The 13728-nt window shown below is 65.1% G+C and overlaps 3 protein-coding genes across 4 annotated transcripts in view; 2 read left to right on the top strand and 1 right to left on the bottom strand.

Moving 5' to 3' along the window:
* The window catches only part of FARS2 (phenylalanyl-tRNA synthetase 2, mitochondrial), a 60973-nt gene that overhangs the window by 24804 nt on the left and 22441 nt on the right, over positions 1 to 13728 (bottom strand). The window contains exons 1-2 of one of the 2 annotated variants that reach the window (XM_056108489.1): positions 4472 to 4521; positions 3038 to 3643 (exon numbers count right to left, since the gene is read on the bottom strand). In XM_056108489.1, the coding sequence (XP_055964464.1) occupies positions 3038 to 3619 (582 nt within the window). In that variant the 5' untranslated portion in view covers positions 3620 to 3643; positions 4472 to 4521. Of the gene's footprint in view, positions 1 to 3037; positions 3644 to 4471; positions 4522 to 13728 lie in introns of those variants that run through there. The other variant, XM_056108491.1, reaches the window with a different exon arrangement.
* On the top strand, positions 4870 to 8754 carry LYRM4 (LYR motif containing 4). Its single transcript, XM_056108493.1, has 3 exons — positions 4870 to 5026; positions 5306 to 5426; positions 8559 to 8754. Exons 1-3 carry the CDS (start codon positions 4941 to 4943, stop codon positions 8625 to 8627), a joined length of 276 nt encoding a protein of 91 aa, XP_055964468.1. The 5' UTR covers positions 4870 to 4940; the 3' UTR covers positions 8628 to 8754.
* On the top strand, positions 9960 to 13646 carry RPP40 (ribonuclease P/MRP subunit p40). The gene is made up of 8 exons (XM_056108492.1): positions 9960 to 10106; positions 10442 to 10586; positions 10773 to 10841; positions 11306 to 11401; positions 11509 to 11634; positions 11963 to 12161; positions 12242 to 12376; positions 12762 to 13646. The coding sequence occupies exons 1-8, from the start codon at positions 9984 to 9986 to the stop codon at positions 12958 to 12960; spliced, it is 1092 nt and encodes a 363-aa protein (XP_055964467.1). The 5' UTR covers positions 9960 to 9983; the 3' UTR covers positions 12961 to 13646.

Here is a 13728-nt window from a genome sequence, read left to right as displayed (position 1 = left end):
CTTCGGCAAATGAAAATCTCAATCAATGTGCAATAAAATGGAGCACGGAGCTACAAACACAGGTCTGTGGGCGTTTCCAGAAGCCTCGGCACCCCAAAGGCCCTCCACAACTTCTGAAAACCTTGACAAAGCCCGGCCTACCCCTGCCGCTTCGCACACATGATCTTGGGTTCACCAGGCTTCTACTCCCAGGAATTTTATTCACAACGAACCCCCCTCCCCGAACCGCAGTGTGCCTGTGGGCATGTCTGCGTACGCACGCACAAGTCACACATGTCTGTGTACGCACACACGTCAGTATGCACGTGCCTCTACATATGCATGTGTGCACACGCATGCATGTGCATTGTGCCTGCGTGCACATATGCATGCACGTGCACGCATGTAGTGTGCCTGTATACATGCGTGTAGTAGCTGCATGCGCTCGTGGCAAACATGTACCTGCATGTATGCATGGGTTCATGTGTGTGCATGTGTATGGTTTCTGTGTGTGTGGTGTGCCGACATACGTCGGTGTGCGCAGCTGGCTGTGCAGTTCCAGCCCTCTTGCTGGGGGAGTTCTGGCTGGGCAAATTCCAGCTGTCCAGAAGAGGCAGGGCACAGGCCCCACAAGACTCTGCCCATGTGCCCATGTCCACCCGCCTGGTCCTGGCCCTCCTCCCACGCTGCCCAACTCTCCCGGCCCTGCAGCCTGGCCCCAAGTGCTGATGGTGAGGGAGCCGCGGGCTCACCACGTTGGCACAGCGCCCCCTGCTGGCCGGGCCTGGCTGCTGCAGACTCCCGGAAGCCGGGACCGCTCGACCCCATCCAGACGTTTCCCGAGCACGCGAGAGCAGAGAATGTTCTCGTCTCTCCTGGTGCTCAATCGATCACAAGGGAGGCAGGAGATGTCACCAGACAGGACCTGCTTTACTCCTGGGTCACTAGGTGAAATGTGGAAGATGGATGCTCGTGACCGAGGGCGAAGCCGACAGCCACGACGTGCCTGTAAGTCTGCTGTTGGCCGCAGCAGTGGGGTGGGTCCACGTGCAGGAGACAGGGCTGGGGTCTCCCCGGCCTCAGCCCTTACAGGCAGCGGAGTGTCTCCTTGCCTCCTCAGCACGCGCAAGCACCAACGAGCCGAGGCTCGTGGGACGGGAAGGTCAGGCTGCCACGTGGTCCCTGAGTGCCATGCGGGCAGGGACCCAAAAGCCCCACACAGAGGGAATACAAACAGCCATAAACAGAGCCCAACAATCAGGGTTCTCAGGCCGCCTATGTTTATGTACCTTTCACTGTTTAAGCCATTGTTTTTTTTTTTGGTTCACGTTACTGAAAAAATTACTGTAATTATGAATTTGTCAAACTTGATTTAATTCTTCAGTTCCAGTTTACAGATTACACTTCTGATGCGATGCTGTGTGTGAATGTGTATGTGAGTGTATGTGTGTACGAATGAGCGTATGTATGTGTGTGCGAACGGGTGTGTTTGTGTATATGAATGTGTGTATGTGAGCGAGTGTGTGTACATGTGAGTATTTATATGAGTTTGAATGTGAATGAGTGTGAGTGTATGTGTGTACGAGAGTGTGTATATATGTGTTTTGAGTGTGTGTGTGAATGTGTGGGAATATGTGCATGAGAGTGTGTGTGAGAATAAGCGTGTGTGTTTGCGTATGAATGTGTGTATGGTAGCGGTTGACTGGGTGTGTATATGTGAGAGTGTGAGAATTTGAGTGTGAATGTATGTACGTTTATGTGTATATGAACGTGTATATGTGTGAGTTTGAGTGTGCATAGATGTGTGTGTGAGTGTGGTAAGTGTACGTGTGAATGAAGGTGAACGAGTGTGTGCATATATGAATGAGTGTATGTGTGAGAGTATTGTGTGCACATGTGCATGAGTACGTGTGCATGTGTGAATGTGTGTGCATGTGTGAGTGTGTATATACGTGGTGAGTGCGAATGACTGTGAGTGTATATATGAATATGTGTGAGTGTGTGCACATGTGTATGAGTATGTATCCATGTGTCTGAAAGTGTGTGCATGCATATGTGTGTCAGTGTGTGCATGTGGGAGTGTCAGTCTGTGTGTATATGTGTGCATGTGAGTGGGTCAGCATGTGTGTGCATGTGTGAGTGTGAGTGCAAGTGCGTACTTGTGTGAGTGTACGTGTGTGTGCACTTGAGTGGGCATGCACATGTGTGTGCATGTATGAATGTGTATGTATGTGTGTGCAAGTGTGTGTGGGCATGCACGTGTGTGAGTATGTGTGTGCATCTGAGTGGGCATTTGTATCTGGATGTGTGAGTGGGCATGCAAGAATGGGAGTGCATATGTGCGTGTGTGTGCATGCATGTGTTTGAGTGTGTGCATGTGAGTGTGTGTGCATGTGTGTGCACGTGTGAGAGGATGTGCAAGCGTGCTTGGGCGTGCATGTGTGAGTATGTGTGTGAGTGAGTGTGCGTGTGTGCATGTTGAGTGGGCATGCATGTGTGTATGTGTGTGCATCTGAGTGGGAGTGCATGTGTGCGTGAGTGTGTGCATGCATGTGTGTGTGCGTGTGTGAGTGGGTGTGCATATGTGAGAGGGCGTGCAAGTGTGTGCTTGGGTGTGCATGTGTGAGTGGGTGTGAATTGTGTGTGCATGTGTGAGTGGGTGTGCGAGTGTGCATGTGCGAGTGGGCGTGCATGTGTGCATATGTGAGTGGGCATAAATGTGTGTATGTGTGTGCACCTGAGTGGGCGTTTGTATGTGCATGTGTGAGTGGGTGTGCACGTATGAGTGTGTGCATGTGTGAGTGGGCGTGCATGAGTGGGAGTGCATATGTGTGTGAGTGTGTGCATGGATGTGTATGTATGTGTAAGAGGGCATGCAAGTGTGCTTGGGTGTGCATGTGTGTGTGAATGCGTGTGCATGTGTGAGTGGGCGTGCATGTGTGTGCATGTGAGTGGGCGTGCGTGTTGAGTGGGCGTGCATGTGTGCGCATGTGAGTGGGCGTGCATGTGTGTACAAGAGTGTGTGTGGCACACACCCCTTGCTTGCCCTCCCGCTCACCTGGTGCCGGGAAAAGAGGCGCACGCCCTCCAGCTGGTGGAAGACAGGGTAGTGGTGGGCGTCGATCTGGTCACGCCGGTACACGTCGCCCGCCACTAGGAAGGCATCCAGGCCTGCACGCAGCAGGTCCCACTGGTGTGCGGACGTGTGGGCACGCAGCATGTGGTCCGAATTCAGGTAGTAGCTGTGGCCCGGCTGGCGGCTGGGGTGGTCGGGGGGCACCAGGAGGCTGTCGAAGTTCTGCCAGGGCGTGACCACGGGGCTGAGGTTGTCATGCAGGGAGAAGAGAGGGGCCCCGGCGCGGGCCGTGTGGTGCCGGTCGAAGTGGGCCTTCACGCGCTCCTTCAGCAGCCACAGCGGGTGGTGGGGCTGCAGGTGCAGGTGCCGGCCTACGCACGCCAGCACCCGGCGGGGCACGTTGCTGAGGCCGTCCCGTGGGTACGAGCAGCCCAGCAGCTCCAGCGCAGGCTCGGGGTCCGCGGGCGGGGGACCTGGGCCAGGGTTCCGGACACCTCGGGACACCCCACTGGCCCTCCTGGCCAGGGGCACCCACACCGGAGCTGCTCTGCTCAGGGAGCCCATGGCAGCTGCCGCTGGCTCTCAGCTCTGCAGGAGAGAGGCACGTGGTTAGGGCAGCTGCAGGCCCCAGTGGCCCTGGGCTCGTGTCCCCAGCCCCCACAACCCGGTCCCGATACCCAGGGTTCCCAGACCCACTGTTCCCCAGGCCCCAGGGTCCCCCCAAAGGCCCCACCAAGATCTCCACCCCAGCCTCAGCTCTGGAGGCAGGCCCAAGTAGGGTCGTGACAGTCCCGTGGCGCTGCCGCCCCGCTGCAGAGTACACAGCAGCCCCTGAGGCTCGGGCAGGAGGCCGCGACCTGCACCCAACCGTCATGGGGGCTGCTCCCCAGAAACGGGACCGACAGGGACGGCCTCAGCGCGTCACGGGGCGCTGAGGTCAGAGGGCACGGGAGCTGCCCTTCACAGGGCCGGTCCGAGCGCGGGAGGGGCGGCGTCGGGCTTGGAGCAGGACTCCGGCGCCGCGGGCGGGGGGCCGGGCCGGGGGGCGGGCACCCGCACGGGAGCCCGGCGGCCCTCCTGCCGCGCCGCGGCTGCTCCTGCGGGCCCGGGGCCAACTGGGGCGGGCGCGTCCCCGCAGCCCCGTCTCCACCCCGGTGCTGCTGGCCTCCCGCACCGGACACCCCCGCCCAGGGCCGCGCTCCCCGGGCCCCGCGGGCGCCTGCTCCACGCGCCGCTGCGCCCGGGTCGGGGACGCGCCAAGGTAACCTCGGGGCACGGACCCCCACGGCCGGCGCGAGGAGGCGGCGCCCAGGCTAACGCAAGCCCCAGCTCGGGCCCGAGCGCGCGGACCTCCGGGCCGACGGGGGTTCGGGCGCCGCGCGCCCCCGGCCCGCCCGCCCGCCGCGCGGCACTCACCCTGCCGGGCGCGGCCATCTTGGCGCCGGGGGCCTCGCGGCGGAGGACCCGGCGGCCGCCCGGAGCGGAGCCGGAGCGCCGGGCGGGCCGGGCCCCCCGCGCCGGTCCCCGCAGCGCGCGCCTCCAGGCCCGCGCGCCCGGAGCCCGGGCGCAGAGCGCGGCGGAGGCCGCCCGAAGCCCGAGCGCCGCGGAAACGGCGCCCTGCCGTTCAGGCGGCGCCGCGGACAGCCGCGCGCCAGGGGGCGGGGCGCGGGCGGGGCCGGGGCGGGCGCGGGGCCGGGGCGGGCGCGGGCGGGGATAGGCGAGCGCGGGCGGGGATAGGCCGGAAGGGCACGGGGGCCGGAAGGGGCGGGGCGGCGCGCTGGTCACCAGGGCGACGCGTCCCGGGCGCGGGGAGAGGGACGGCCCCGCCCGTGGCTGCCCGCCGCGCGCCTGCGCGGCCGGAGGACCCGCACTTCCGGCCGCCGCGATGGCCGCCTCGTCCCGCGCGCAGGTGCTGGCGCTGTACCGGGCGCTGCTGCGCGAGGGCCGCCGCTTCGGCGCCTACAGCTACCGGTGCGTCGGCGGGCCGGGGCCGGGGCCGGTGTCGGTGTCGGGCTGTCCTTCTGTCCGGCTGTCCGCGGGCCCCGCCGTCCGGCCATCCTGCTGTCCGGCTGTCCGCGGGTCGGGGCCGGTGTCCGGCAGTTCGCGCCTCGCTGTGCCGGGCAGGGCTGCGCTGTCCGCAGAGACGGTGCCTGGGCGCGCGCTGGCCCCGGGACCGCGCGGACGGCACACGCGTGAGCAGCCCTGGGGCGCAGCGGACAGGCCTGCGCTGACCCTTCCCTCCCCTGGCAGAACCTACGCCCTCAGGAGGATCCGAGACGCCTTCCGGGAGCACAAGAGCGTCCGGGACCCCAGGGAGATTCAGAGCCTGGTGGACAGGGCCCGGCGGGACCTGGGGGTCATCCAGCGCCAGGTAGGCTGGGGGGGTCTGTAGGGCCGCGGTTGGGGGACCTCACGCGCCCCCAGGTGCTGGTCACTGAGTCGGAGGGTGTCTGCCCTCACGCACCCCGGGGAGCTCAGGGCCCCTCCCACGGGACTGGCCGAGACAGGGTGCCCTCGCCTGCGCGTCATGGTGTCCTGGACCCAGAACCCGGGGCCTGTGGTTCTGGAGGGCACAGCTCTGCCCAGCTCTCCTGGGCCCCCGGGGCCTGGGCGCCGGCCGTCCTCTCACCTGAGCTCACTGCCTTCTTGTTCCTGAGCCGGGCCTGGGCCCCTCCGTGGCCAGGCTGCTGTCTGTGGCCTCGTTCACACCTCCCATGGGGCCTCCCGTGGGACTGGCCGCCTCGAGTCCGTGCTTGACCCTGGACAGAGTTCAGAGACCAGAGGCAGTGTTGATGCGCAGAGTCTAGGAAAAGCCTCATGGAGGGAGTCGGGATGGCGGCCGTGGGGTCCACACTGCCCAGACGCGGCTCTCTCTGTCCAGCAGGGTGCACCCCACTGGGAGTGCTTCCGAGTTTGGAGTTGCCAGAGCCAGACCTTGCAGGGAAGAGGCTGGGCCCCTTGGAGCACATGGTGCCTCTGGTAGGGACATGTGAGTGCCCACTCACGGAAAGGCCCTGGTACTGGGCTGGCTGGAGGGTCACTGTCCCCCTCGGCCAGCGAGCAACTCTTGGATGTTTCCCTGGAGGCAGCTGGTCAGAGCTGACGCTGTGTCAGGGTGGGAAGGACCCAGTGCTCGGCGGGCCAGCCCAGGTTCAGACGCTCAAAAGCGCCTCTGCTGCCCCCGCCTGCCAGTTTGCCGTTTGTGGAAGACCTTTGACATGTCCCCAGCAGACTGCCCCTTGTGAGAGGAAATGGAGGAGAAATGAGGGTGGAAACCCATGTGGTCAGGCCCAAGCCCTGCTGCCCCTGAGAGCATCCTGGAATGCGAGACCAGGTCCCAACCACCAAACCCTGTGTCTCTGGTGTCTCAGCCGCCCTGTGCTGTTTGCATCTGAGGAAGGCCGGACCCTGAACTGCGGGCGTACTGCGTCTCACATGAATGTGCTCATTAGTGAGTCAGGGGGACATGCTCCCACCAAGCCCAGCGAGGGATGTGCCCTTGAGCTGTATCCACTGTCAGTCAGTGGGGCTGTGGGGTCTCAGGCCCACGGACAGCCCAGCTTGCCCGCACCTCCCTGGCGCTGAGCTGTGGGCTTCTTCCTCACCTGCCCTCTGGGCCCCAGTAACGGGGGCTGTCAAGTGTCACTGTCCCGCACGCCGCCTCTCTCCTCCCGAGGGTTCTTCCTAGCCTGCTCTGGGCCCTGGAGTTATGGCTGCAGGACCCGAACCTGCTGCTGCGGATCCCTGGGAGACACCACTGAGCTGGGGGTGGGGCAGACCCCCAGTCCCTCCCCTGGGGAAAGGCATTGCTTCTCCTGTCGGGCCTGGACCCCGCTCTGTCCCCTGCACCATTGCTGTGGCCCTCAATAAGGTGGAGGCAGCCGGGCCCATTCCAGAAGCTTCTGCACACAGCATTTGGGATTTCCATTTGACTTCGAGCTTCTCTGTCTGCTCACCGCGGCCCCTCCTGCCCTGCCCCGGAGCTGCCTGTGCTGTCCCCAGGCATGGAGACTTGCCAGAGGTGCTCTTCCTCCCACAGAAATGCGACCGGTGCTCCGTCACGGCCATGAGGCCCAGGGCACCACGACTCTCACCCCTCTGCCCCCCAACTGCTTCTCTCCCAGCCTGGGGGCAGCGTTTGGCTGTTTGAGTGGACCGGCTCTGTTTGCGCGCACTGATGCTGTTTATGTGGACTGGTGCTGTCTGTGCACCTGTCCAACCCCACACACACACCTGTCCTGCACAACCCCCCCCCCCGCCCCCAAATCTGTCCGTACACCTGTCCTGCACACCGGCCCACAGACGGTACTGCAGCCCCTGCGGGAGCCCGTGGCAGAGCCCCCGGGCCTGGTGAGGAGTGTTTCAGGGACTCCCCTTTCCCCTTTGAGCCTGTCTGATTGCAGCAGCTGCCCTGTGCCTGAGACCGCGACAGACCTGAAGTCTGTGCGTGGGCAGGCAGGACCAGGTGATGAGGCCGACCGGCCGCCACCCCGGCGTCTGGTCCCCAGCTGCCCGTCTGGCAGCCAGGGCCGAGGAGGCCCTGCGCACCCCAAGCACTGCAGCGGGTTTGTTCAGAAGGACAATTCTGCAGCACAAAGGGACTCCAGCCTCCATCCTGGACTGCAGCTCCCACCACAGCCCCCGCTGACACCTGCTGGACAGACGGTGGACGCCCCCACCACACCCCACTGTCCTCTCGAACTGCCCGTGGGCTGCGCAGCCCAGGAACTGGTGTCTCACGCCTGCCTGCCTCTCCCCCTCTCTCCCCTGCAGCTCTGGATGAGTGTATAAGGGTGGAGTGAGTCTGATTCTGAGTGTGTGTGTGAGTGTGAGTGTGGGGTGTGGGGGAGAATATGTATGGGAGTGTGGAGTGACTGAGTCTAAGTGTGTGTGAGTATGTGAATGTGTGCATCTGAGTGTGTATCTGTGGGTGTGTATGTGAATCTGAGTGTGTCTGTGTGAGAATCTGAGTGTGTGTGTCCGTGAGTGTGTGTCTGCATCTGAGTGTGGTCCCGCCTGCGCTGCCCCGCTGCAAACTCCCACACCCCCTCTGCTCCCACCTGCTTGTGTCCGGTGCAGTCTGGGGTCTGGAGGAGCAGGAGGACGCTGTTGAACATGGACACTGGTGGGGCTGCAGCCCTCTCCCTGCTTTGGGAACCAGGGAGCTGCCCCAGGGGGCCCCTTCTGCCTTGGCGCCTTCCTGATAGGCAGGGACGCCCCCGTACTGAGGTGGGCCAAGGCGGCAGGGACGGGTGGGTGTTGGTCCCCTCCCCTCGGGAACTGAACTGAGCACAGGGGGGCTGACGCCCGCTCCCCAGGACCAACCCTAAACACCACCAGGCATGGTACCAACCCCAGCCGGTCGCTGAGGTGCCTTGGGGCCAGGAGGGCAGCAGGGGGTGTCTCTCAACTGGGGTTTGGACAGTGGGCCCTTCCCCCCCCCCCCCCCCCCCCCCCCACTGAGAACTCCACAGGAGGGTGCTGAGGGCTTGTGTTTCTCCAGGTGCAGGTTGGACGGCTGTACATGGCGGACAGACTCATCATCGAGGGCCAGGACAAGACCCAGGCCTAGGGGCTGGCCCCCCACCACAGGCTGCAGCCCACCCCACCTGCCTGTGCCCGCCGGCTGGATCCACGGCACAACCAGCGCCAACCCCACGGCCCCCGACCAGCCCTGAGCTTGGTGCGTCCCACTGTGTCTCCCAATAAACGGAGCCGCCCACAGAGTGGGCTGGCATGTTCCTCACCTAACTGGGCTCGTCCACTTCAATGAACACATTGACTCCCCGGGGCCCCTCAGTGAGGCACGGCCCAGCACCAGGCTTGGGGGTCAACAGGAAGGAGAGAGGCTAGGTGTGCAGGGCAAACACTCCTGCACACAGCGGGACCGCTAGGAAGGTTCCGGAACGTCGCTGCAGATGCCAGGCACAAAGGAGTGGCAGGGGACAACCCTGGCCCTGCTGCCCGGGGACCTACGGGGAACACACACATATCCTGCAGGCCGTCTGTGACCACACAGAAAGGGGGTCCTGGAGCTCACCTCGGGTCATGAGGGAACCTGTTTGGGAGGGACGGGAAGTGGGTCTGGGGCGGATGTGGGGGTATGCAGTGACTTGCGCTCAGCAGGGTTTGCTGCCCCTTCACCAGGGCCGACACCGAGGATGAGACAGGTCCAGGCCCAGAGCAGGGCCCAGACACGGAGGGGAGTGGAGGGGAGGGGCAGGTGCGCCCCCAGGGCCCCACAGGTGCAGCGGCTAGCGAGGGCCCAGGCAGGACGGGGTCGGGATGGGCGTCAGGGGGGCAGACACCCCAGAACACCGGCTCGGTGGTCTACCGGGAAGGACACTGCCCAGTTGTCCTCCCGGCCCTGACGGCTGGAGGCAGCCCCGGGGGTGGGGGTGGGGCGCGGCGGGGGCGGGACCCTGCTTCTTTCCAGCCTTGGGTAAAGCTGCAAACAGCTTCGCTTCTCCCAGACCCGTGCGAGAACGGGCCCTGGGGCTGCGGCGCGACCCCTGAGGAAAGGGGCCGGCTTGGGCAGGGCGGGGCGCACTCAGCCTCACTCCGGTCCCGGCGCGCGCCGAGCAGCGGGCCTCAGAGAGTCAGCCCGAGGGGCGTGGCGGACAGGGGCGGGATTGGTGGGCGGGACGGCGCTTGAAGGCGGGGCCGCCCAGGACGGGCCGGGGCGGGATTGGAGCGCGGCGCGGGAGGCGGTGCCGGCGGGGGCGGGACGGGGCAGGATTGGAGGGTGACGCGGGGGCGGTGCCCGCGGGGGGCGGGCCGGGGCGGGATTGGACAGCGGCGTGGGGGGCGGTGCCCGCGGGGGGCGGGCCGGGGCGGGATTGGAGAGCGGCGTGGGGGGCGGTGCCCGCGGGGGGCGGGCCGGGGCGGGATTGGAGGGCGGCGCGCGGGGCGGCCTGGCGGGAGGACGATGGCCACGGTGCGCCGGCTGCGCGAGGTCCCGCGGCACCTACTGGTCTGCGAAAAGTCCAGTTTCGGCCACGAGAAGTCGCGCCACCGGCACCTCGTGGAGACGCACCATTACAACTACAGGGTGAGTGTGGCCGCGCTGGGCGCCCGGGACGGGCTGGGGGGCCCGGCCGGCGGGAGGCGCGCGCCGGGGCGGGCCCGCGCGGGGCATGCTGGGAGCGGTAGTCTCTTCGCCGCGGGGCGACCGCCGCCGCCGCCGCCGCGAACCACAACTCCCAGGGTGCGCCGCGCGCCCGTCGCGCGTGGTGTCTGGGCCGAGGCACGTGCGGCCGCGCGGCCCCCGGGAGCCCATGCGGACCCCCAGCGCCGCGGGGCCTGGCCCCGAACACAAACCCAAGTGCCCGAGGCGGGGCCCGGGGCGGGGCTGCCCGCGACCCCCGTCCTGCCGGCCGCCCGCAGGTGTCCGTGCTGGTGCCCGAGTGCGGCCTCCTGCCCCAGGCGCTGCGGGCGCAGCTCGCCCGGGCCGGACCCTACTTCTCGGTGCGGGCCCTGCCGCTGTGGGAGCTGCTCGCCCCGGGATTCATCGGCACGTTCGTGCGGGGAGGTGAGTGTCGCGGCCCCCGAGCTGCCCCTCCCCCGGCCTGCTGCAGGTGGGCGCCTGCACGCCCCGTGGGCCTCCCCGCCGGGCCTCCTCTTCCTCTGCCCCTGGGCAGGCAGCGCTGTCCAGAGCGAGCCGGCGCCGGCCCGGCCCGGCCCGGTGAGTCACTCGCCTCCTCCGGCTCCCCCTCAGGGTCCTGCTACGCCCTGAGCTTCAACACCAGCATCGATGAGGACAACGCCGCCGCCCTGCTGCCCAGCGGTGACCGCCCCGCCCCCACCTCACCTGGCTCTTCCCCTCCCCGCACACCCCGTGCAGGCCAGGCCAGGCCCTGGCTCTTTGCACAGTCCCCGAGCTTGTGGTTCTCACTTTGCCGGTTGTCCAAGCCAGCAGTCACAGGTGCCCTCCCGCGGTGCTGGGCGCCACCAGGGCTGCAGCGCCTGTGGCCAGCCTGGGGCCTCCCCCTCCCTGCCTGGGCAGCTTTCCCCGGAAGTATGAGGGTTTCTGGCTCCACTGACCTGAGCACCCTGTCAGATGCCCAGACGCCAGGACCCTGTGTCCATGCTCTGATCTGCCGGCTTGCCCTCCTTTTCCCGGGAACACGGGTGGTGTTTATTTTCCTGGTTTTGGTTTTGAGGGGGGCTGTCCCATGCAGCGCCGTGCTGAGCTGCCCTGTGCATCTGTGTTAGCCCTCTCTGCTCTTGTCGTTGTTACTTGGTTTGTAGGGAAGTTAATCTTATCCCTGGATAAAGACACGTATGAGGAGATGGGGCTGCAGGGCCGGCCGGCCCGCCACGCTGGCAAGAACACCGTGAAATTCAGTGAGTGAGCCCGGCGATGGCCCCAGCTTCTGTCACCCGCTCGCCGGTCCCCAGAGCCCCTCCCCTCTGCGTCCAGACGCCAGGAGACGCTTTCTCTGGCCTTGCAGTCGTTGCTGTTGATCTCCTGGATTTATTCCTGAACCCAGCTTCAAAGAAATCGCAGAGGGTTCGCTGGTCCTTCCAGGAGAAGAAGCCACTGAAGTTCGACTTTCTGCTGGCGTGGGACCCTGCAGGTGGGCCTGGGACTGCAGGACGAGTGCCAGGAAGAGCCCGGGCCGGTCAGATACGGGGTTGTGTGTGTGTATGTGGGGGGTGCGCGCATGGGCGCGTGGAAATGTGTGTTCTGGTGTGCGCATGCATGTTAAGGCGTGTGAGCCCCTCCCACCCAGAGAACCCCGCATGCTCACAACTCTGCTGGAAACGTCGGGTTCAGCTTCCTCTAGGAGAGCTGAGGCAAAGCGGGTGTGGGGCGGGACACAGCCACATGTGCCCTGCCGTGGGTGGGGGGCTCTCTGGGGCCCCCCTGGGGTCCCCTCACATGGGCTTCTGGGTCTGTTTCAGGGGCAGAAGACTCGGCCATGATGTCCTACTTCTCCAGTTACCAGATCCGGGAGCACCAGCCACGCGTGGTCCTGAGCACTGTGGCCGAGCTGGAGTATCCTGTGCTGCAGAGCGGGGAGCCCCGGGGGCAGCTGGGGGGCTCCTGCAGCGCCCCCGACTTCCTGGAGTGGCTGGGGGCCGTCTTCAGCGGCGCAGAGATGTGCGTGGGGCGCAGGGCATGGGTGTTGGGCTGGGCTGGGCCGTGGAGCTAAGCAGTTTGTCCCTGTTTGTCCACGACAGGAAGAACGAGCCCGACAGCTTTGTCTCCACCTATTGCTGTCCCCAGCCCAGCACGGTGGCGGCCAGGGCCTCCGTGTGTACCCTCACGGGCCTCCTGCTCCCGGCCCAGGTCTCTGCCCTGCTGGAGCAGCTGCGGTGAGAGGCAGGCCGGGGGGGGAGGAGGGGCTGCAGGCCTGGGGGCCCTTGGATCGCTTTCATGGGTGGATGGTGCTCCCTTGGGGGCCAGGGCAGGGCCTCAGCCCCCCTTGCCCTTCGTGGCAGGATCCCTAGCGTGTGGGGGGCAGGGCACACCCGGCATCCCTGAGATGGAAACTGAGGACCTGGCTTCCTGCTGAGACAGGCCCAGCCCCGCCTCTCTGGAGCAGTCCCCCCTCTCCTCTCCCTGCCCCCTCATCCACGACCCTGCCCCTCCCTACCCCCGTCCCCTTACCCCCTGCCCCCGCTTGCTTCGACCCCCCACTCCCTGGCTGAGGGGCCTCCCTCCCTCCCTCCCTCCCTCCCTCTCGCCCACCTCTTGCAGCCTCTACTTTGAGGAGCCTAAGCTGGCCCCGTGGGTCGCACTCTCCGTGCAAGGCTTTGCCGACAGCCCCGTGTCCTGGGGTGAAGACGAGCACGGCTTTGGGGGCAGCGGCGACCACCTGTACAGCTTTGTCATCTTCAGCAACCAGGACTACTGGCTGCAGATGGCCGTCGGCGCCAGGGACGAGTGTCCACCCTAGAGTGCAGCCTGAGGCACTTCCCAGGACTGCTGGATCTGATGGCTGAGGGTGTGTGTCTGCTGGCAAAGGAAGTGACGTTTCTTAGATGGGCTTTGGCCCCACAGGGGCTGCACCCCAGCCTGGCCCAGAGCTGCCCTGTTGGCGTCCCGTGTGTCCCCTGCACTGGAGCCTTGTCCTGGGGGCCCACATGTGGAGGAGCTGGCAGCCTTCTGAGCACCCCCAGGGCTAACGGGCCTGTGGACTTGGCATGTCCCTGAGTTTGAAGCGGAAAGAGTGTCGGGTGTGTGAGTTGGACAGTGGGGGCAGGAGTCCAGAAGGAAGCTGGCTGGACCCTGACGGTGGGGAGATGCCTGCAGCAGAACTCACAAATCACCCTGTTATTCGTCGATTGCCTCGAGCAGGCCCCAGTAACGTCTCCTTCATCCTAGCCCTGAGATTATATTCAAGGCTCTTTAGGAGAATGAGACCCATCATTGTTACTGGTATTTGGCATATTGGGCACGCCACGGGGAGTTTGCCAGCAGAACTAGCAGAGGGAAAGGGTCCCTGGAAGGGCCCAGGACAGAAGGTGGGGTGAGCCCTGAGCATCAGACTCCTTTCAGAACTGCCATCCATAGTGGCAGCAGTGTTTGGCCTTCCCTGGGAAGGGGTCTGGGAGAGGCCGGCCACATTAGTACCAAAGCCGGTTTCTGCTTTAAAGACCAATAAAAAGGCTGTTCTGCGGGTCCTGTGGTGACTGCCGTCTGACTCCGTGTCTACACCTCGCTG

Source organism: Sorex fumeus, unplaced genomic scaffold, assembly GCF_029834395.1.
Source record: "Sorex fumeus unplaced genomic scaffold, SorFum_2.1 ptg000218l, whole genome shotgun sequence".
NCBI classification, from domain to species: Eukaryota; Metazoa; Chordata; class Mammalia; order Eulipotyphla; family Soricidae; genus Sorex; species Sorex fumeus.
Note: the sequence above shows the minus strand (reverse complement) of the source record. Positions and strands in the feature narration are given on the sequence as shown.